At 37.6% G+C, this 24,861-nt stretch overlaps 1 protein-coding gene across 4 annotated transcripts in view; it reads left to right on the top strand.

The window, feature by feature from the left end:
- The window catches only part of VTI1A (vesicle transport through interaction with t-SNAREs 1A), a 268,014-nt gene that overhangs the window by 145,273 nt on the left and 97,880 nt on the right, over positions 1-24,861 (top strand). For 2 of the 4 annotated variants that reach the window (XM_071563691.1, XM_071563692.1), the window contains 2 exons: positions 11,128-11,198; positions 15,515-15,576. In XM_071563691.1, the coding sequence (XP_071419792.1) occupies positions 11,128-11,198; positions 15,515-15,576 (133 nt within the window). Of the gene's footprint in view, positions 1-11,127; positions 11,199-15,514; positions 15,588-24,861 lie in introns of all 4 variants that reach the window. The other 2 variants (XM_071563693.1, XM_071563694.1) reach the window with 1 other exon arrangement.

Raw genomic sequence — 24,861 nt, 5'->3', positions numbered from 1 at the left:
GTGGGCCAAAGTCATCTCATGAAGAACATGGAGTTAATCAGGCTTGAATTTAGCTCAGTAAATATAAGCACAATAATGGTAAATTGTTTCATTTTTCTGTACAACATTTCAGATGACAAAAAGGAGGAAATAATTTATTTATGTATCCCACATGACATAAACAGCCCAAACTGGGCTGCATGACAGATGCTGGTACCTACCTTTTATATTATTGGTAATTATCTAAAGTTGTTAATTGCTGCTGCATTGAGTATTAAGAAGAAAAACCAAACAAAAATTGATATGTCCTGCATTGGAAATGTATCATAAATATCAGAAGCCTTTTTCATGGTACTGACTGTATGTAAAGAGGATGAACAATTTTGTTTTAATTATATTTCAATGTGATTGTCCAAAGTCAAGTGGAACCCCTCCATGGATTAAATCTAAAATAAAACTGTGGTTACGGTACGTGGTCATAATCCCCAGATCTGTTGTGTCGAAATGACAGAATAATGAGCAGAAGTTAAAATGTCCTCTGCTTTCAAGTCATCATGGTTGTCATTTGATTAAATAATAGTGCATTCTGTTTGATGTCTTGGCTTTATTATTCAGAAGCACTTCAGTATATGTGTCCTACCTTTGTATTATGTGCTCCAGGCAACCAGGTATCCGTACAGGTTCTTGTTTACACACCTGCAACAGATACACTGTGTGTTTAGCTTGCATGTGTGCTGCTTGAATATGAAATTTTAATTATTCCTCTTAATTACGGTGCATTCACCAAAAAGAGGGAAATCATTGGTCAGGTACAAAAAGAAACTGCTTAGTATTTGAAGGAATTTGATAATTTTGTTGTAGTTCGTAGCTTGGCAGGTGGTAATAATGCTATGCCAGCACTGTCAAAATATGAAAATTAAAGTGACGATGGGTTTTAATGAAATCCATTTGACAAATATAATTAAGGTGTTTTAATATGAAGCCCTGTAATAAAGACTACCGGTGGACTCCCTGAGGTCCTGACTAATTGTGTAGATTGCTTTTAAGCTTTGAATAGTTTTATTGGATAATGAACTGTTAAGAAGTGTTAGATCTTTCTTAAGCAGAATTTGGTTTGAAAAAGAAGAGGAGAGACAGGCCTGAGGTGTGGCATTTTAAACATAATTAGAAGAGAGATTTAAGTTAACATCTTTGATCTTGCTGTCAGTTTTTGATTAGAGCTGTAAATGCTTTAATCAAGTGCAGTGTAGTCATTACATTTCTAACTGTTTTTAAACTGCAAAATTACTGAGACACTGACATCGGTTTAACACTCCTTGAGAATTTCCAGCAAAGTTATGTTTGTAAACTTGGTGTTTGCATTAAATTGTCATACTGCAATAATTTACTAATTCAGTAGATCATGGGATAATTAAATTTTGGGGCTCAAATAATCTAAAAACCCTTTATGAGATTAAACTCCTGTAGTTGAGGAGAGTGGGCCACTTCAGATTTCATTTTAAAAATAATTTCTAATCTTGGGGGGGTTTCCATTAAAATGGTATTGAAACTCGTTGTTGTAATGAAAATGAATATATAAGAAACTAAGTGCAGTATTTAAATGCCTTCCTTAGAAATACAATCCTTTTAATGTTACATACTGTGTTTGTCTGATGTGGATTCCTCCACACCCATATTAGAAACAGCAAAGCAGGCACAAATATTTGCCAGGCATACAGTAATAGAATTCTGTTCTCTCAAATTACTATCTTACAACATTAAAGATTGCTTGAAGAAATTTCAAGATCAGTTTTTTTTTTTTACTGGCATCCAAAACAGCACTAAAATGTGAACATGGCCATGGACGTCTGCAATGTCAGTAAGTATGGTGGGCTGGATGGCACCTGCCCATAGGTGGCATGACTTTCATGTCAAATACAGAACCCAACAGCACAGGATCCTTTCCCAGCTCTGACTTTGCCTTCCCATGTTCTTGATCTCTGAGCATGACAGAAAATCTGGGTAGTTGTCTCTTTACTGTATGAGCCAGGGTCTGCTGTGAGAATTATTTTGCTCCTGTTGTTCTCTAGAAATTAAGAAAAATGTACTAAATTTATCGGTCTGCAACATATAGACGATTCACACAAATAAATCTTAACAGTGCCCTGCTAGTAAGTCCTACACATTTGTTGATGACATCCCACAGCAGACCCCCCCCATGGATTCGGCAGCATGTCCTGCATGCTGACATGTCTGCAGACTGACAGATCAGGAGAAAGGGGAGATGTCATCCAAATCTGGGACATCCCCACAGAGACTGTTCAACTGCAGCACTTCTTCATGGCACCTCCAGTCCATGTATCTGTGCTGACTGCAATTCAGTAATACCCAACAGTGAGAAGCAGAGCCTCTGGTAACCCTGACCCAATTGCCAGGGCCTCAATGTCCGGAAGCCAGGATGGCACTTGGAGTGCTCCAAGCATCTGCTCTGGGAGAATCAAAGCAAAAGCTGCTGCTCCATGCAGTAAACTGCTCTGTTTTGGAGCCATTTGTCTTTAGAAATCTCCAGGTATTCCCCAGATTATATCAGATAGTTGTAGTCTAATGTAGAAATGCCAAAAGTATTGATAAGTGTTGCTGCGTTGCTCCATCAGAAGAAATCACACTTGTCATCTTAGACACTTTTTTAAAAATCAGGTTTTGCAACAATTTTTCCTCGCAGAGATGGCTTGCAAACAAATGCTTTCTACATGCTGTGAAGTTCCCATGTAAGTCTACCTCTTAAATACCTTTTGAAGAGCTTAACTTGACCCTCAGAGTCTGCTCTGAGAAATGGTATGAAAAATATGTTATGGTATGGTCTTTCTTTCCATCTCAGCAACTTCCAGAATCCTGAGAGAAGAAACATCCTTCACTGCAAGCAAAACTGCTATCATGACAAAACTGTTGTGCATTACACATCACATGGTTTTCTCATTGTAAATTACACAATGAATAAAGTACCATTATCTTGAAAGGGGTTTTTACTCTCCAAAGTGCTGTCTCTTTGGAGAGATATTACATTTTCAGGGGAAACTGAAGCTTCATTAGTAATTTGCAATTCATTTTCCCTCCTTTTATAGACTAACTTTTAAAAGATCTTTTTTTAGTTTTGGTAGAAACCTTGAGCAGTGAGTTTTCTTGGCATTCTCATTGTTTTTTAAACCTTGGTACTTTCATCCTCCAACTTTGCAATACAGTTCTTTATAGAGCATTTAGATTTTGAGAGATTTAGTTTGTGAAAAAAATGGGAAACATTGAAAGGATGAGCTAATTAGTATTTCCTCAGCCTATCTAAGGTACAGCGTTGTGTTAGATTTTTGCCACATTTGTAATTTATGCCTGTTAAACCTTTGTTTTATCATCTATTACTGACTTCTGGGTTTCTATTTGTGCTTGCTGCCTGTAACAAGCTTTTCATTTTATATGGAGGAAAAATGGTTTCAGTTTCAGTTACTTTTACTGTACCCGAAAAGGAGAATGGGATTTGCAAATGATAAATGGGGAAGTTGACTAGCTAACTAATAAAGATTTGTCTTAATCAAGTATGATTTGTCAGAACAGGAGCGCACTGGGGTCAGGGCACACGCAATGAATAATACAGCGTTCACTGGAGAAAAGGACCAGGCAAAAGGGCTCATAAATATGCCACGATTACCCATTGCTAATTCGTATTCAAAGAATGAGTTGCACTGAAGCCAGCTTCGAGGTTGCTGGGCTGTTCACCTGCTTTGTGGGCTTTCCAATGTTTAAGAAACTTTATATATATATATGTATACTATTTACAGAATACTTTATTTTTGCACACTGCTACACTTTTTGGTCAATGATTTTAAGCATTGTTTATTGATCATCTTCTAGGTTTGTTTTATTTTTCTGATGTCTGGATGCTACTTTATTTCTAATTTTTGTTGTTTTAATATGAATACAACAGGAGATAGTTCCATTCACATTTAAAATGGATTGCTGAACAGGTCAAGAAAGGCTAAAACACTACTCTTTAGCTCCATGGAAGTCTTAAAGATCAAACAATCATAGACTTCTTGCTTGTATTGCCAAGCTTTCCCAACTTTCCAGTCAGTCTGTAGATTCAGGATAAACCTGGTACACCAGGATGTTGGGGAAAACCTGGACAAACTCAAATGTCATTTTATTTGGCTATGGATTTATTTTCTGTTGTTGATTTTGCTTTTTGCTTCAAGGAACAGTTTCTCAGATTGAAACAGTTAAAGGATATGCTCTTCTCATATGCCTTCTGATACCCAGAAGCTGAAATACTCCCAAAAAACTTTGTTCCTATTGAGCAGTTCAAGCTACATAAATGGACCATGAAGAGTCAGTTTAAAAAAACATACTAAATTGTTCCAGTGTTTACAGATATAACTACCAGACTTTGTTCTTCATCATTGTCCTGCTTAAACATCATATACTGTGGTTTTGTGTAGTCAAATAAGAATGAAAAAACCCTCTTGCTCCACGCTTAAATTTTAAAACATATTTTAACATTTCGAAACACTTTCTCCTCTTCTGAAAACCAAATATAGCTTTTTTTTTCTTTCCATTGGCAGTTTGGCTGATAGCCTGTCTCGTGTATTTTGTGCTCACCTCTGTGTCTTGGAGCACACTTAGTGCTCTAAGAGTAAATCAGCTCTAGAGGCACAGCCTACCTTAGGAGCCTCGAGCTGCTAAATGCAGGGGTTTAAGTTGCCAACTCTCTGTCTGCACATTTTAAGTCTTAGAAATAACCGGTGCTGTGGGGTCCAGAGTAATTATTTGCACTGCTCTGAGTTTATAGCAAAATTGGTAGATGGTGGAGCATATTTGATGAGATGATGATTATGAATCCAGCTTTAGATGAACCAGAGATCACCGTTGTGTCATCTCAGTGCTGTTTGGAGTCATAGGTTTAATTAAGCAATGGTTTGTGGCTCAAGTTTTAGAGGATATGGTTCTGCAACTTAATTTAGATGCAATCAGGATTGTTAATACTCTCCCCTGCTAAATAGCTTTCAGACAAGTTCAAGATTGGCAGTACTGTAATGAAGCAGCATCCACTCCCTGCACCAAGCTCTGAGCAAGCAGGGACTTCTTCTGTCCTGGCAGCACTTAAAAGTAATAGGAAAAGAAGGTACTGAGGGTTGGTTCCCAACTTCACAAACATAAGTGATTGAAATGGGGGTAGCAAGTTGTTTACTTATCGATGCACTGAGGAAGGATTTCTTTTTGCCTTAGAACTTATTTGAAGGACAGGGGTAGGGGAGGAAGATGCAATGGGAGGAATTTGGAGCAGATGAGCACTGCCGAGCTGGGGCATGGCTAGAACAATGGCTGGACTTCAATGTAGACAAGTGCTCAGCAGAATCAAAGTCTGCCACCTCCTGTGAATGCTGCTGTGAGGATGTCAGTAAGGGAGCTCAGCTAGATGGGTGATGGGAGTAGACAAAAAAAATACATCAGTTAGTGAGAAATGAGTAGGTTTTTTACCAGCACATTGATGTAAGTTAGGATTTCAGAAAAGATATGAAACTTTAGAAATAGAAAAGGCAACTGGAGGTGAAGCTACTAGGTCTGTCATATATCATCTTTCTCCTTTCTTTTTCCTATTTTCTTCTCATTCATCTGCTTCTTTTTTTCTGGGGAAGGACAAAGTAGGCCTGGACCATGGGAGGTACTGGTTATGAAATGCTCCCAGTTTGTTCTTAAAAGCATGTGGCACCTTCCTCAAATATCTTTTCTTCCTTATTTTGAACGAAGCACAAAGACTGAATTCTCATTAGGTGTTCTGGATGTTTTTCTTTCTTGTTTCCCTGACCTTGGTATCAACATACCCCTCTTGCTCTTGGTCAATGAAAATAGTTTCATGAGCATCCATTATTGCTTATAGGAACCCATTTGGAAAAATGTTTGTATTTTTAGTTTGGTGGACATATTGGACTTTTGAAGTTTGGGAGGTATCTTTAGATGTTATTTGCTTTCACAGTAAGACTGGGCAACTTCTTTTATCCTCTCTTGCAACTGAACTTCTGGCAGCTCTGAAAGTGCTGGATGTCCTCAGTGTATGCTGTGGACTGTCAGTGCTCTTTCCAGTGGTGTGGCATTTGCTTCTGCTGAAAAGGCCAACTAGTCCCTATAGAAAATAGTTAATTTTTATTTTATTGTGTTAAGTGACCACTTAGCAGCATGAAGATTAACATCTTTATGGCAGATTCTTGAGGCATTTAAACTCCAGCTCTCATGTTTCACTGTTCTGTTAATGCTCTACAAATTGTCTCCCCATTTGCTTATAGCTGTTGTATTATCCTTCATTTATCTGCGTTAACCTCTACTTGTTTAATAACTTTAATGATCTAAATCCTTCTGTTTCTAATTATATATTGGCTGTTCAGTGTAAATATATGTCAATTGTGAGCTTGGGAATTTATCAGACTTTTACCTGTGTCCTTACACTTCAAGATGTATCATCACTTTCTTTATTACCTTTCTGCTGTCAGAAGCGTAAGACATTTGACTCAGCCCTGAATTCTTCAACTCCCGCAACCTATATTTTCCAAGTCTAATAAATCTGCTTGCTGTCACCTCTGAAGAGCTCACATTTAATGCTTTCTAGCATTTTTTCCCAGAAACTGCTGTTGATGATTTATCCTAGTCTTCTAAAATCAAAACTTTTAAACTATCCAAAGTGGAGTGGCTTTTAGAAAAGAAACATCTTAGCCAGTGCCAGTTCTCAAAAAGTCTTCCATAAGCTTTTACTGCATCTTCTGAGCATGTGATGTCTCCGTGCAAAGACAACACACAATTGCACTCCCCAAATGGCACCACTGGGCAGGGCTGAGGATCTCAGGGTGAAACTGTTCTCCATTCCTGCTCTGATCAACACACAGCGGGTGTTTTAGTGCTTCTGTTGAACAGCCATCTTGATTTTTAGCATGATCTTCTGGTTTTGTTTTCCAATATTAGTTTGTCTTTTCCAATCTCTAATTATATAGCTCAGATGCATGCGTAGTACATTTGATGAGATTGGGCACGTCATACTTCAGGCACTCTCCCTGTGATTTGGTTGGGTTTAAACTTTTTTGATATTTTAAATCCTATCAACATATCTGCTGCCTCTTATGAAACTTGTATATATATGCACACACAGAGGGTGCACTTAGAGAAAAAATACTGTATAAGTTATGTTGGATTATTTTATTTTTCATATGAAAGGAAAAATGGAGAGTCTGTCTTCAAAATTCATAAAAATGCATGTTTGTTTATCCAAAAGCCTGGAGAGGCTCATTCTGTGTCATTCCTGTCTCTTGAGTAAATATATTAGTCATTCTTAGGGGGAAAAGTATTGTTGACTTGAGTGATTAGAAAAAGTTCTTTCAGAATCAGTTTAGCTGATAAAGTAAATAAATACTTAAATGGCTAGAGAAAAAAAAATAAAAACCAGTCAAGCACAACTTATTTTGCATCCTTAATGTGTGTGTAAGTATTAAAATCCAAGTTTTGTAGACCATGTATTAAATAATTACTCTTTGTACATATAAATAAATACTGCTTATAGGTTACAGATGAATTCCAAAGAAAGGGCATATTCAGGAGTATAAAACATTGCCAGAAATGATCATTGTCTTTTGGGTTTATCTCAACATAAAAGTTGAAATCCATGTGCCAGTTTGTGCACATACGAAGGGGGAAACTATGTTTGCATTTGGTGGGGGTTTGGGGGGGAGAATGTTGTTTTTTCTTCAGTTGGGGCACTGGAAAGGCTGACTTCCCATACCTTGTTCAAACATCTTTGGGTAGAGTGCGTTTAGAGCTATGAATTTTAGCAGTCACCCTTTAAGGCTGATGCCTGTTAGTATTATGTACTTTTTTCAGAATTATTTTTTTTTCTGGCCATCACAGCATTGTTTAAGACTGAGATAATTACTATATTGAATATTCCTGCCCTCTGTCAGTACATGGATAATAATGATGTAAATGCATTCACCCCTCACTTCTCATAGTTTAGCTGTAATTTTAGAGCATAATTTTATACATCTCTTTGGGAATTTCACTGAGAAGAGGCAGCACCACTAAGTCTTCTGTAGGACTTGGGACTGCACTGTACAAAGCATTGTCCAAACATAACAACTGAAAGATTGGCATAATCCCCAAACAATTGACGTCGTTAAGATTCTATGGAAATAACGCCATTACTGGCAAACAGGCAACACCCTTCAGTTTGTGTATTGCTCTTAATTCATGCATCTGCACTACAGTATATCTTACAAACCTGACCTTTGCACATAACTGTAGTAGCTTCCTCAATGACTTGCATTATAAGTAGGCTGGAAAGATCTATACGGGATCGTTGCACTAAAAACGCAAATCTGCCACATAGATGAATGTTTTAACTGGCAGGAAAACATCAGAGTTGTGGGGAAACTTGAGAAATAGTAGCAAGCAGATAGCAATAATGTCAAGCTTAGCAATTAGCTGTGCTGTGGGCTAATGTTACATTTCTTCTAGTTCTGGGCACCTTCAGTTGAAGACCAAGTGAGGAGACTTGTCTTGGTATCATTTAGAAGTCTGTATTTTCTTTATTTAATAATATTTTGTTTGACTGTCTTGACCTTCCAGCTAAAAATCAAGTTTCACTATTATCAGTGAATTTTCTGAGTAGAAGGAGGATATGAAGAGGATAAAGGTGTCAGTTTTTGTTTGCAAACTTATTGTGAGATTATGTTACCTCTGTTATGTCTCTTTGTTCAAGTTATGTTGTTATTTTAGCCCAAAAAAGGCCAAAGATCATCAACGAAAGTGCATGTAGAGTAAAGCTGCTCCTGTAAAATTGATGATCCATCCAATTATTTATCTATAGAGGCTGCTGGGAAGAGATGCAACTATCTCAGTTCTCAGACCCCTCTGCTAGGTTGAACTTCATGGCTGAAGGTTTAATCCCTAAGTGTCATATCAACAATTCATTCTGTGATATTCTGGCTGACATGCTCTCCTTCCTTATTTATTGATGTCTTCAGTCATCGACAATGAGAGGAAAATACACTATTCGTCAAAGTGACGGTGTTTTACCCTCACTTACAGTTGATGCTGCTGTCACATTGATGGTTGGAAAATAAACTCAATCATTATAGAAAGCTAAAAGTGTGAACTTGCCAGTGACAGGAAGAAGATGAAAAAAAATCCACAGTAACTTGTTTAAAATTGGCGTAATAAAAATAACTGTTTCCTATAAGATATTTTTGAGCTTTGTTCATGAAATACTGAGCCATTTTAGCAGTTTACTTTATACTTTACTTTCCTTTGAAGGAAAATCTGCTCCTCACATTCCTTTATGTCTGCAAACATAGGTATAATTTTTAGCCATAAATACACTTATTATCGTTTCACCTTGTGCTGCCAGGTTAGTAATTTGTTGATTTTTCCCTCTCTCTTTTTAGGAGATTTTGCTTTGTTTTTTTCTCCCCTAGATTACATTGAATGCATGTATCCATTTGTGTGTTACAGTATTTTGAGTGCTTTGATGACAAAAAGCTCAGTATAGTTTTATCCACTAAGTCCTTTGACATGCAAACATTGGCAAAGCTCTTCCGAATCCCTTTCTGAGGCTGCCATTTGTGTGGATGTGTTGCACCGTGCAGCCTTTTTAACTCCATAACCATGTATCTTACCACATTTCACCTTTGGGAGGCATTGTATATATAGCTAAAAGTAAAGAGCAGCAAGCCAAGAGGGACAAGATAGCATAATGAGGATGTCAATTTGTGGTCAGAGGAAATATTTATCTTACTTGTACTGTACTTGGCAACTGATAGAGAAATATATATGTAATGAATTTCCTTAGAGTTTATCTGGCAGACTGTGTACCTTATGTTAAATGGATTTAAAAAAAAAAATTGCTTGTCTCAAACTTTAAAGTTTGAGATGATTCTACTTTGGATTGTTTCCTGAAAATGGACTGTATCTATTAAAAAAAAAACCAAACAAATATAGTCATGTTTACTAACATAATGATTCATTTTCTCAAGGCTCCACAAATAATGACATTTTAAGATCCCACTTACTCATCAGAACAAAAGCAAGGCATGTTTTGTGTTGTCTATAAAGAAAAAGTGATCTTTTTGTAATTTTCCAGTTTGGTGAGTGTCTCTGGTAGGCCTGCTAAGTTACCTAAGTGAATGTGCACAGAAATGCTGGTTGTCTCACACATGCTGTGTGTCCTGGGGCAAGCTACAGCTGCTTCAGCTCCTTCTGTCTTTTCCCCCATCTGTAAAATGGGAATGATTTAACTTATTTTTCTCCTTCAGGGAAGTACAGGGAGGGTTCCTTAATGTTTCTATAGAGCTTTGAAGATTAAAATCTCTTCTCTATACTTGCTGCTAATATTTCAGTGTTAGAGAAGCATTTGACTGAAGCTGTTTGAAGAATAAAGTTTTGGCATCTTGTGTTGTCTTTGTACCATATCTTGAGGCCTCTCCACTCTAATTTTGCACCCTTTGGTTTGGCGTAAGCTGCGGAAGCAAACAGCCCCTGTGTAAGCAAACGGTGAGGACTATAAATTAATGTCTACGGCTGCTATTAAAAGCATCAGATTACAGTGTATCTCTAAGCTTGCCAGAAATAGTCCATGATTTAGCAAAGCAGACACCAGGAACTGGACTTAGTCTGAAAAAGTTTTTATTTAAGCAATGCAGAGAGACATGGAAAGTGGTTTTCTTCTAATATGACTTCTCAGTGTCTTTAGACATTTAAGGCTGGTGGTTTAGCAAAGGCTTTCTGACTTCCTTTCTGAGACAAAGAGGGGCTTAGGGAGTATATGGTAAGTATGAGCAGCCAGCACTAAGAGCAAGTCTGAAAGTCTTCTTGCCTTTGTTTCACAGACCAAAGGTCAACATCAATTCCCAAGGCCTAGACAACCTCAGGAGATTGCAGAGGAACAGCTTCTGTTTTGGTTTGCTTCTTCAGTTTTACATTGCTTTAAAAACCTAAGGCTTCATATAATGATGTCTTGCTCTTTGCAGTTAGGAGTGATTAGGCTACCACATATATCAAATGCTGTTATTAGAATCTGACTTGGCATTTTGAGGCCTTACAGTCACAAGCCCTATTTTTCATGATTTACATTTTCATTTTTTAATGCAGAGCAGATTGGACAGGAGATGCTTGAAAACCTCAGCCATGACAGAGAGAAGATCCAGCGTGCTCGGGAAAGGGTAAGTTTGATAATAAGTAGTTGTTGATCTCACATTTTATTGGCATTGGACAAGTTCTTCGTGCATGTGAAATAATCCAGATGAGATATAATCACCATCTACAGTGAAGAACTTATAAGGTACCTTATATGGGCCCAATTCTGCAAAGTGTCTCTCATGGGGAGTCACACTGAAGTCACCCAATCTGCTGTTGGAAGCAGGCTCTCTGTCACTAACATCACAGTGAGGTCAGTTTTCTGTCCTTTCAAAGGTTTGTTATAGTGTCCGATGACTTCTTGGATTTCATATGAAACTGTTCAGTATCATGAGTGAGCTTCTAATAGTTGATCAACCTTACTCTTTGCAGCTGCAAATGCCTCCTTAGGCAGTTCTGTCTGAAAGGGCAGGTTCTGGTTTCTTACAGTGCTGCTCTGTCTCTGCAGTCAAGATAAAATATCTGTGTCATTTGTGGCTCATGTGGCCCTCATGGGGACAAGCTCTACTCTGCAGAATTAATGGAGATGCTCAGAAGCCCATCCAGTCCAATGGGTGCAACTTTTCTCAACTTCAGCCCGGGGACCCAACCTCTGTGGTTCTGCTTTCTGCTCACAGAATCAGGAGAGGCTGTGACTTTCTGTCCACAACATGTTGTTCAGATACTTTCCCAAGTGTCCAGTTTTGCCAAAGCTGGGTCCTCTCACAAGTCTCTAATTGACCAATGGCACTTAAAATACTCCTTTATCTATCCCAGGGTAGACCTGGATAGCTTTGATTAGGAAAGCTTCATATGACATCTTTAATGAGGCATTTTCTGTCAGCTCTATCAATTGCTTTCTGAAGTCCTGAGCTTTACCTACATTAAAACATTAAGTATAACTAAATCACTAAAAGTAACTAAGGATTATGAGCATTTACCAAGTGTTGTCCATGTTGGTGTCTTATTTCACCTCCACTCCTCACATCCCCAGTGACTGCTGAGTCTGAAATGCTTTTCTGTTTCTACCTGGACAAGTAAAACCTAGGCAATGGAGATGAATGTCAGGTATCCCTTACTGCTGATCCTAGAAATCCCCAGGAATGAGAAAGGGGGATGTAGTTCTGATCACTCAGTGTACACATAGTTCACAGCGTAACTTCTCCTTTTCAGTGCTTTCTACCTGAAGAGCAAATTTCTTTGATGGCAAACCTCTAAGCTGTAAAGAGCAAGATTAAAGTAAGGGTATTCTAGGAAAGTGCATCCCACCACAGTGCAGTAAAAGACCTCTTGGCATATGGGAAGAGCTCAAATTTCAAGATTTTATCATAAGTCACTTAAAATATTTTGTTTAGGGAATTCAGAAAAGTTCTGCAGTTGAGTCACATGGGTGGACCTGTCCCAGCTGTCTGTCTACTCAGATGAAAAGTTAGGGGTGATCTTGGGTAACTTCGCAAGGTTTCCATTTTCTGGAGGATTTTTTTAAAGACCAGGGCAGAGGATGCTCTATCAATGTATGGTATCTTTACACTAAACACCTGGCATTATCAATCAGGAAACAAACTTGTTTTCTGAAATGCTGTTGACAACTAGACTATGATGGTCAGCTTTGACAGTTCAATGTTGTGAAAATCAGGAAGATTTTCTTACGAGCAAAATGTAAATGAGTTAATGTCCCAATAATTTGGTTAAATTTATATATATGAATTTTCCTGTCTTTTTTCTTTGGAAGGCAAAGAGAAGGGATAAAAGCTCTGCTACAGGCTGGGTAGGTGAACTGGGCTATACAGGATGCAATAGATGCAACATTTTTTAAGAAAACCTCAAATTAAAATGTGTCTAAGGCAGACCAAGGTATCAATGTCAGCATCTTGTTTATCTTCCTATCTTCTCATTTTTATTCTTAATACTATTTTTTAAACACCATGTGGATTTGCCATTACTAGTATCAGGGCCTATTTCAAAATGTTTTCACTATGGCAATCCTGTGAAACAAGGAATTGCCCATCATATGCCATTTCAGAGGTTTGCATGCACCCAGTTCTTTGGCTTCTGTGGTGCACTGGTGTTGGTAAACAAATAGTGAAAGAACTGCAATCAGATAATTCAGTTTTCAATAAAAACAAACTTACAGTTTGAAACTCTTTATGTTGGTTTTCTTTCTGCCAGTGCAGGAAGAAAAGGTGGTTTTTTAGTGTTCTCTTGGGAGGTAGCTAGAGATCTTCCAACTATGTGTGTACATGTTTGTTTCTTTTTTAATGTTTCTTTCACTTATTTTGCGGGTTTTTTATTACCATAAAAACATGAGGTCGTCTTGCTTAGAGGAGTTTGTCAAACCTCTAAGATTCAGCTTCCCCTTCCTAACTAACAACACTGATTCTAGCTGTCAGGTAGAATCCTGCAGCAAGAGAGGAAACTTAGGATCAAACATTTAATGGTAAAAAGGAGAGCGCTACTTTTCTGTGAAAAGGGAGGAGAAGCCCCAAGTGTTAAATGCATCTTTATGAATAATAAAAGACCAATGTAAAGCATACATTTGTACTTCAGATTCCCTTCTAGCATAGATAAGAACTTGGCTTTTTAATGAGCCTTTTAAAAATTATTGTGACGTTTTTTCTTCTGTTACTTGTGTCAAACCAGGCTAAACTGCTTTTCTGGAGCCTGAATTGTCTAGATGAATCAGGAAAAAAAAGAGGGAATGGCCTCCCTGGAATATAATGCTCATCTTTGTTCCATCACAGCGCATAATTACAGAGATCTGAGAGTCAGTGCAAGCCTTCCCACTGAATATGATATTGCTAAGAGCAAGTCTTGATTGGTGTTATCCAGTCCCAGCTTCTACTTGGTATTTTCTTAATAGCTGTTAGAAGAACAAGGAGAAAATTTATGCAAAAAGGTTATGTGTCATTGATTGCAACTACTGATTTCAGTAGTAAACATTAAATCTGGTAGCAAACATTTACAGTATTGGGCTCCAGAATAAAGACTGAGTTTAATATTGCTCCTGTTCATACATTCAAGATATAATAGTGGTTTGTTATGGTGAAGGTGATTTGTTATTGGAAGGCTGCCACTCTTCTTGGCAGTGTTACTGTTTTGATGGATTTATAACACAGGATGTATTTTGTCTGCTACAACAAAGTTTTTTAGTAAGAAGTCAATGAGTCAGGTAATCCTTTCAGTCTGATTTTGTAATGAAGAGGTAAATATTCAGCTTTCATAAAGAGAAGAATGTTTTTACGTATGTACACACAGCTGTGTTTTGGGACATGTTAGAAACAGTGGCCCCTGGTATTTCATAACTGAAATAATCAGAATAATTACCTTATCTTTTACAGTAGATTTTGATGTCCCACTGTTTCCTAGATGTCTAAGAAGTTAAAAGATGTCTCTCCTCTTGATGCCAGTGCCAAAAGAGGCAATAGGAGACTTAACTCCTTTTTTCCTATAGTCTTCTCCATTTCTAGCTTTCATTTTGTGGGACACTAATAAACACAAAAACAGAGGGAACATTTTAATCCCTTTTAAACAGAAATACAAGTAAACATGAAGTCCGTTTGCTTCATAACTCCCCATCCCCATCTCCTCAATTTCATTTTTTACTCAGCTGTGCTTTTACCTATTTTACAAGATTTTGAGAGCTGTACGACAAGTCAGCTGATTAAATTTAGCTGTAAGCTGTAGGTTTCCTTTGTCCTAATAAACTACAAAGATGGTCTTTTCAGTGAGTCAGAGATCCTCACTTGAAAAAAAATTCTGTTACAGCTTCTGTACATATATATACTATATACCATTTACAACATATATGAGCATCAATGTCAATGGTAGCTGCTGTAAAGTCACTACAAGCTTTGTAGTTAAGGGACAGTATAGTCACATTTCTTTTACACAGAATTGGTAAAAGGACATATTTTGTATTTTTTTTTCTCTTTATACTGCTGTCTTTGAAAAACAGTGAAAGAAAGATAACTTTTTCTCTCATAAAGCATCAGGAACACAGCACATGGCTGTCTCTTCACCCCTTCATCCCTTCCCTAATATACATAACCAATACACGTACAGGTATCAGTGGGAATTATGGATACCAATGTATACAGCTTCTACCTGCGATCTTTTATTTGTAAAGCTTTTGCTCTTTATCCTGATTCACCTTTGTTGCCTCAGTTTCTTGTCTATGTTTCATCTTGATGTAAGTGAAAACAAGACAAAACATTTTTGTATTTCAGAGCTTCCGTGGTTTTGAGAGCTTGTTGTGGGCTAAACCTGAAGTTGATCGACTCAAAGAACAGTAGAAATATCTGTCCTTTGTACAAATGTATGTATGTGTGCCTTTTTACCTTTAATGGGGCTCTTTTCTCCCCAGCTTAGAGAAACAGATGCAAACCTGGGGAAGAGTTCCAGGATTTTGACGGGAATGTTGCGAAGGTAAGGCCAAGGTAGGGACATTTCTCCTCTTTCTTTTTGTCTTCTCTCCCTCTGTGCCTTTATTTTCAATTTTAATTCAACCTCAGTGTTGTGCTGACATACCTGGCTTTTTTTTTACACATATGTGGAACAACTTTGGATGAATGCTGGCAGTGAATCAGTGTCATTAGATAGCAGCTTTTGTCACACCCATGGAAAGAGTTTTCTGTAGCCTGAGGGATAGCCCTTGCATAAACATTTCTCATCTGTGTTTCATTGTATTTATTTGGGGGGTTTGGAATTGTGTTGTAAAATCAAGCGTTTTGATGATGAATTCCTGTGTTCCTTATTCTTGAGTGATTTGGGTGTTTTGAGGTTTTTTTTTCCTGTTAAAGTGAGAAACTTGGTAAATGTTTTGGGGCAGCATCATTTTGTGTGCAGAGGAAAGGTTGGAAGTATCAATTCTGCCCAAACAGATGGGGAGACACACAGTCAACCCTTGTGGATTTAGCATGTTTCTTGCACACTTTCAATATTATGATAATTGTCCCTGGGATCGAAAGGAGTTGATATGAAAGGAATATTGTGCAACATCCTAAAACTCTGTGTGTGGCTGCAGGGAGGGAGTTACCCAATGATTACTTCTCACCTTAAATTTACATCAGTACATTCTCAGACAGATTTTTTTGAATTGGTGATATCTCTGGATGTGTGTTCTTTACCCACTGAAACAGCACCTGAGCTTCTCGTTGTTGTCCATATTTCTGTATATACACAGCTTCCTGAAGAAGAGTATCCCTCAAATAAGCAGTGCTGCCTACTAAGGAAACACAGTTTTAAAAGAGTTTACTGCTCTGAAGAGTTCAGTATGAAATTACCCTTACCATGGGCTTCTGTGTTATATATTTGCTTAATGTACTTGGTTTATTTAAAAAAAAGTAAGAAAAAGGAGAAAGTTTTAGCAGGGTTGTTAATTTGTCACTTGGTTTGGGAAAAATAAAACCCAATATTTTATAAGTTGTTCTTTAGTGCAAGCTTTGTATCTGCATAAGTCTCCTCAGAAAAATACCTTTGTTAGTTCCTTGTATACCAAATTGACAAAGGTTAAAATGACTGAACCTCATCCCTTCATTCCACAGATTTCTTACATTTCCAACTCCAAACTGTAACATATAAAATTCTCTGATTAAGAGTAATATGTAAATGACACAAGCTAAATTCAAAATCCATGGAGGAAGGAAGTGGCAATTGAAAGGGATGGTTCAGTGCCTGTAGACAATCAAAATAAACTATAAAAAAAATGAACGAAAGAAAAGACACAACTAAACCCAAGTCTCCCCAGGAAGGGCTCTGCGACATGAGCTGTAACAAATATTCTGCATATGTCTCCATTTTGTCAAATCTCATTAAAGGGGTTTCTTGCTTTATGTCAATTGAGCTGTCCAAAAATCATTCATCATTTTAGTGTAAAAAAAATCATGCAGTTATTTAAATAATATCATATTAATGTTAAAGTTCAGCTGTCATTTAATAGTATGGCTTAATCAGACATAGCATTTAGGAAAAATAGTTTTTTCGGGCTTTACTTGGCTTTCAGGTTGGCAGATTCAAATAAGGATTTATGGGTTTCTAAACCAATGTATTCTTTCCATGTTTATGCTTGAGGTACCCCAGCCTTCTTTGCAGCACCCTGTAGTCTGTTATTTTCAATAAAATAAAGTATCTCCTCATATTGTGTTTGAATACATTTGCAAGTAATTTGGAGAAGCTGAAACAAAAACATATGCTGTAACCTTTGACTTTGTTTTGTGTTTGGGAATCACAGTTAGGAGTCCTAGTTTATAAGTGTTCCATAAGCCAAATGAAAAATACGATCTTTCTGAAATATACTTGGTCTCTTCTTTTCAGACAAAAGGATTATGTAGTCAAACACCACTATGGCAGTTTCTGTGTGTCAGAAAGGCCTTGGATTTCCTCTTTCTTCAATGAAGATGCAGAGCTGAGTCACTCTTCTTGATGAAAGGCAGGTTAGGACTTAAGCTCAGTTCAGGTAAATGTGCCAAAAGCAATGCCATCATAGACGCAGCTTGCAGTAGACAATGCTCAGGATATTATTTAAAACCATGTAATAGATAGACCTACAATGAATTTAATTTGTTTGTGACTGTTGGGTAGAAGGGTCTAACTTTATCCCAGCCTCAGCATCATCCCAATGTTGTTTAGTTACAAGAATCATCATAAAATACAGACCCCAAGAAATCAGCATAAATTAGATCAATACAACTGTACGAAATATAATTAGCACAGATTGGCACTTTTGTCCTAATATCTGCATACTTCAGTACACACCACACAATGTTTCACATAATTGCTGGAGCCAATAAAATAAAACACTGGAGAACCATTCATCACATCAATATTTTACACAAAAGGTAATGTTAAACTGAACATTGCTCAGTGTAGTTGCTGCTCCCACAATATGTATTTGCTGCTATGCTTGAAGTCATCTGCCAGGCTAAGACCCTGGGCCTCAAATTAATGCCTAACTATTTCTAATTTTACTGTCTGGGAAAGGTAAAGCAGCATCTCTTTTAAATCTTGAAGAATATATTAAGAGACCAGGTATTTAGATAGTTAGAGGGCTAAATTACTGCCTTCATATGGCCTAAATTCCCTGGCCATGTGTTTATGCATAAAGTGTTCTGGAGATGGGGAATAAAGGAAGAGAGAGGGTTTGTAGGTTGCCATAGTTTACAAAGGAGATCAGTGGCATAGTAGGGATAGGTCTTCCTATCCCATCTTGCTTCTCTAGCAGTTTGAAACTAGTATGTTTCTCTTAGAGCACTGCATTACTAGGATAAGGGGGAATGGCTTCAAACTGAAAGAGTAGCTTTAGGTTAGGTACTAGGAAGAAATTCTTCGGTGTGAGTGTCATGTGACACTGGAACAGGTTGTCTCAGCTCTCTATCCCTTAACCTCTACCCCAATGTGAATTGGGGAGTGCAGAGTCTGCCAAAAAGAAGCAGAAAATAATGTGTTCTGGAAGATCTGCAGTCTTTTGCCTATATTGTAAGCCAATAGCCAGAAAAAACCTTTTAAGTAGAGAATTTGGAAGGTCTCCAAGCCACACACGGCCCAGTGGGAAACAAACAAACCTAAAAGTAACCAGATAAAAATTTTAGTAGATTTGAATCTTTATTCAGTTAGCAGAGAAGTTCTACCTACCCCCCTTCAAACTGTGGGTGAAAAAACACTTCAGAAAAATAGCTGCTACCCTCCATGTTGTATCCAGTGTGGTTCACCAGGAAATTTTTTGCCAACAATTCCCTTTTAATCTTCACATTTCAATGATGCTTTGAGAATCTTGTGAACACACCTGCTCTTATAGAAGAGACTTTAAAACTTGATTTCCAGCAGGACAGAGACTACCTGCAGCTGATAGAAATGAAGCAATAAGTGTTCAGCTCTCAGGTAGTAAGTTGTGTGACTTGCCAACAGCTGCATGACCAATGTGACTACAGTCAGAAATGGAATGCCTACCCCCTGTGCTAGTTGGGGTCCTGCTTCTTCATTCTTATTGCCAGGAAAATTCTGGGAGTCCTGCTTCTTGAATCACTTCTGGTGAAACTTCCTTCCACTTTTGAGCTCCAGGATGGTCCAGACCTTACAGTGATTTTTCAATATTTCATAAAATCATGGGATACTTTAGGTTGGAAGGCACCTCTAGAGGTCATCTGGTCCAAGCTCCTGCTCAATGCAAGTCTTGTTAGAGCAGGTTGCTCAGAGTCTGCTCCAGTCAAGTTTCAAACACATCCAAGGTTGGGGATAGTAATGCCTCTCTCTCTGAGCAATCTGTTCCAGTAGCATTTGAAACAAGCAATGTCTCCAGGTGTCTAACAGAAATTTCCCAGCATCCAGCTTGTGTTTATTGCCACTAGTCCTAAGCAGAATCAATTTGAAAAGTTTTTCAGAATTGCCCTTCAGGGTTTGGGCCTGGATTGCAGTAGTTTCTTGTAGCTCTCAAACAGCTTCAGCAGTGGTGGAGTTGTGGTCACTGGCTGAGAGGACACTCCATGTAGGACATTAAACAGGGCATGGGATGCTCTACCTCCACCCACTGACCTGGCTGTGTGGCCATTCAGCAGTGTATGCACAGGGCTTCTTTATTTTCTTTCTCGCACTCCTAGAGGTGTGAAAAGTTAATGATGTCTGTTCTGCCTTCTTGTTTCACTACAAGCCCACATTTCCATGTGATGAAGATCAGCAGAGATAGTCATGTCCATGTCGACACAAACCAAAAGAGTTACCACTGCTGTTTTCCCCTATTTCCCTACCAATCTCTGTTTCCACCCCCAAAAGTCCGTAACAATGAATGATTTTCTTCTGACCTAAAACCTGTCTTGGTACCAGTCAAACTAGGCCATGACTATCATGTCTCTGCAGTTTTCTGAAGGCAAGTCTTTGTATCCCTGATCCAGAGTGAGGTTTAACATACCACTAGATTTGCCTTGTTTTCACACTGATAGAGGAGTTCCTCTTTCCAACAGGAACTTTGCATTTTGGTCTCAAGCCAAAAGAAGTGTGAGTAGAAATTGTTTCAGCAACTTTCTTTTGGTACATATATTTCTATTTTTACTTCAAGATATATTTCTACACTGAAAAATGATTGAAACAGTAAATCCTCTAGCAACATGTCTGCTCAATATTTACAGCTGCAGCTGTTTACTTCAGTAATTTAGACCTTGATTCAGGAACATATTTAAGCATATGGTTAACTTAAACCAGAGGAGCAATTCCCTTAACTTAAGGGAGACTGAATAACAATGTGACCTTTATTGTGCTCCTTGCAATTCATGTCCTTACTATTTCTGTTGTTAACTGGAAACTGTAAAATACACATAGGGTATTTTAATTTTTGTTACTGTCATTATAATAACTTTTTTAATTTTCATGACTTTTAAGCATTTCATACAGTTAACATGATTCTTATGCTATTGTAGATGTTTGTGTTACATTATGCAACTAACCTTTATCAGTTATGAAGTGTTGAATCTTTTCAGAAGGAAGCTGACAAACTTTGTGGTGCTGTTAATCACGATATAGTCCTTGGACAAGGAACATGCAGGTTGTTATTCTAGATTAAACCTTGCCATTAATTAGTACCTAGTTGTTCCTCACTTTGTCTCTGACTTTAAAAAGAAACCTTGTTTCTTTATTGAAGTGATGGACAAAACATCTGGAAAACATAAATGTAGTGTCAGCAAAATTCCCAAGGGTGAGCATTCTTCATCATTAGGAGTTCAACCAAAAAAACAGGAAATGTACCTCTAGGTCTGAACAGCAAATATTTTTAAGAAGTATGGAATGCTGTGTGTTCCCTGTTCTTAGTTTAGGTATGACGTGATCTGATGCATGTAAGATACATTTGTTATTTTTAATAATCAATTGAGAGCCATTTTATAAACCTTGCTTGTCTTTCTTGGATGGTATTGTGTGTGTTGTTTCCAAAATACTTTTGAAAAAACTTATCCTACTTTCATTCAGTGTTAGAAATGCTGTTCAGTTCACCCACCATGGAAGGTGCAGAAGTGTTTTGAGCTGCTGTATAACCACTGTAGCTACAGCATCAGTGTACATGGAGAGTTCCATGTCATGGGTACTGAATGCCTTACAGAATGGGACCAATTTCAACACTGTAAGCATGTAGCTGGGATTAGCTTAATGCCACCTTAGTCTTTGCAGACCTTTATCTCTAACAACCTAAGTGGTACAGAGTTAAATTTTCTTCAAACCTGAAAGAAAAGAGGCATCATCATGATTGATCTTTACATCTAATAACTTAAATGCATTGGATAAAATAAGTCAGTGTTTTAATCTCCTCAAGCCCAGGCAGCCTTGGAAGGGTATATCCCTCATTCATTGAGACAGAAGCATTTATATCATAGTATTGTTTTATTTTTCAGACTATTGGAAAGCTTTATCCGCATCTCAAACTGCCTATTCTATGTCCATGATGAGCAGGGTTCTCAGCATTCTTCAGACAATATTTCTAATTCTCTTTTTCCATTCCTTTTTGAAACATACAATGACCTTTTTTCTCTCCTCTCCATTCCCTCTTTTCTATCATCTGGAATTACTATCTCATTTGCCCCCCTTCTATCTACTCATGTCCAGCTGAACAGCTGGAAAGAACATTATCTAAAGCACAGTTGTGTTTCTGCAGGAAAGCAGGATCCCAATGGATAATTATTCTAGCTAGTCCTAGACTGCATATACCAAGAATGTAAAGCATTGTAAGAGATTAAGTATCATGTAACCCTTTGTGATTGTTTTCTGTACTGAGATATGATGACTACCATTAAGCAGCCAGAGCCTAAAATGGTTCATAGTGTCATGAGTGAAACAAAAGGCATTTCATAGTCAGCATTGTCATGTCTGAACCACAATAAGTATCCCATCACATGCCTTCATGAGAAGGCATGTCTTATATCAGCATAGTCAGTGCAGTGCTTTCCTGCAGTATTTACAAGCTGATTCCAGTTGGATGTGTTCTCTCTGACATAATATTCAGGAACAGTGAAGGTAGTGAAAGTATTTTGAATGTGGTAGAATTGTTTATGTGAAGCAGGGAACTTGCTAGCAAAAGCTGACCTTGGTAATTGCTGAACTAATTGGAGACAACTCTTCAGAAATCAATGAAGTCAAACTCTTTAAGGCTAGTATTTGATTAAGAATCATGTTCTTGACACCACTCATCTATAACTGTGACAGAACAATATATGTCAAATTTTACATCTACCTTTTACTAGAGAGTGTTTAAGCCATAAATTCCTAAATGTAACATATCACAGATATGGCTATCTTGCCACATAGGTCACTTCATTTTGATCCATAAATTTACCAAAAGAAATAGAACCAGCTTGCGAGTGAGCTCAGAAAAACTCACCCCTTTGAGTTAAGGCAGGGTTGACCGACTGTTTCAATCCTGACAGATAGTTGTTTGGTCTGCTCTGCACTGCTCAACATTTCCCATCTCTTCAATCAAGTGATTCCAAGTTTTCCCTAATGCTTAGCCCAAATCCTTTTTCCTGGGTAGAGAGCGTTTATGTGCTGGTGCATTTAAGGAGATTTCTGATGATTTGTGCTGTGGATTTCTGCTGAACTTTTCAAGAATTAGAGCACATAAATAATAGTTTTTGGTTTTCATCAAGCCAAGCCTTTCAGTGGGATTTGGGAATTTAAAAATGGAAGACTTTGGTACTGTTCTAATAGGCAAATCCTGGAAGCTCAGCCTCTTCAAACAATAGCTTCATGTGGAGGTGTCACTGAGCTCTACAAAGAGAGACACCAAAATTAAATCATTCTCTTAAGGTTCCCATAAGACTAAAACTAGACTGTATACTAAGCCAACTAAAAGCAGTATTTGAAACGCAAAATCAACAAAATAGAGGTATTTAACTCTTTTGTTGGCACTTCCAAACGTTTAAAGAGAAAGACAATAATTGTGACACACCAGCATTTTGGACAGAGTTGGTGTTTGGAAACAAATGGCGGAATGCAAATAAATTTGCCCAGTCTTCCACCAGGTGTCTGCAGCATCTTTGTCAGTCTTTATCAGGTAAAGACCCTCTGTTGCGCATTTTGAGTGTGATTTCCTGTGGCACTTGGCACTTTTCTTGCCGCACTTGATTGAAATTTTTAGCTTTTAATAAAAGCAAAATTAATTTGGCTTTCCAGCACAATTCTGGTCACAGACTAAGTACTTTAAGAAAACAATGAAGTCATGATTTAAACAAATCAGTTTAAAACTGTAGGGATAGCAGAATCTTACTCTTATTAGCTAATCTTTTAGATTAGATCATTTTCAGTCTGGGTCATACTAGCAGGTCAGGGTTTTGGCTGTGCTCAAGAGAAATAAGTGATTAAGTGACCAACATCTGGAAAAAAAGAAAACTCAGGATTTGCTGAGTACATTCTTGTGTTTAAGTCTGTCAGTGAAGTTCTACTACAAAATCCAGCACCTGAAACTGCAAGTCATAGTTGAGTAGTTTGCTCATCCATAGCCCTGATACTGAAAAAGGATCTCTTTTGTTTGAGCAAAGTTTGGTTGGGGATCAGATGAGGTGGATGGTGGTTTGGTTGATGTTGTTGTTGTAGTTTTACAAAGAAGGCCATAAATTTTGACTGTGAGAGATCAACAGCTTGCTTCAGACAAACCTGTATTTTCAGTCCTAATGCCCTTTTAGTCTTAAAATCAGAATTATAACTGAGATTTTAAGATCATATTTTAAAGTCAGTTTATTAGTTGAATGTGGGTTTTTTTGAAGACTGGAAATATTAGTCGATGAATTTGAAGTCAGGAGCTACAATTTATTAGAATTATAAATGATATTAGTATTCTCCAGTTTCAAAACATAGCAGGAGAGTCTTTCACTGGCCTGTATACCTTCTGCAAATATTAATGTTTTTCCATGAATGTTAGCATGGCTTAGCCTTCAGGATCTCACTATATAGCATTTATTACCTAAGAGCTCTTGTTTAGCCTGGAAGATGCTGTGTTAATCAAGGTGTAACCCAGAAGGTTTTTGTAATATCTGTGAGTTAAAGCAAAGTTTCCATCTTGTCTTTTATTTATTCAGTAGATCTGATGATAGTTTAAGATTACAACACTAAGTGGTAATTTTTCTTCTTGAATAAAAGTCACATCTTAAAATTATTTTTGCACCAATTCCCTGCCCTCCTCCCAGTAAAAATGCTTGTGCAAGCAAAAAAAAGCGCCCACCACTGTTGTTTTTCTGACATGCTTATCATGGCCACAAATAATGCAATTAAATAGGGAATTGTTTGAGAAGCATGATTCTAAGAGTGCCTGGTCCTGCCGAGATGCTGGGAAGCATATGGTCTACTTTATCCATGCCAAGAAACTTCCTTGCTCCTTTCTGTCACCACTATATTTTTCAAATGCAGTTTTCAGTGTAAATGGCACACACGTGTTGATTGTGAAGGTAGCATTCTTTCAGTGCAGCCTTCAGCTAATTACTCTTAGTGGCAGTGGGGCTTTGTACCTCATTTGTGAACAGCTATTTATACTACCACACCAGTACAAAGCAATGTTTCACATTACCAGTTTACCAGACTATTACACCATTGTGTTTTAATCCACTGTAGGTGGATGGAGAATATGAGCCATCTGTTTTATTTAATGATATAATCAGTAAACAATATATGCACTTTACACATTTGGTCATTAAAGATGCCCATATTGTTGGACCCTGTATTTACATTGTAAATTGGTGTATTCACACA

Source organism: Pithys albifrons, chromosome 9 (genome assembly GCF_047495875.1).
Source record: "Pithys albifrons albifrons isolate INPA30051 chromosome 9, PitAlb_v1, whole genome shotgun sequence".
Taxonomy (NCBI): Eukaryota; Metazoa; Chordata; class Aves; order Passeriformes; family Thamnophilidae; genus Pithys; species Pithys albifrons.
Note: the sequence above shows the minus strand (reverse complement) of the source record. Positions and strands in the feature narration are given on the sequence as shown.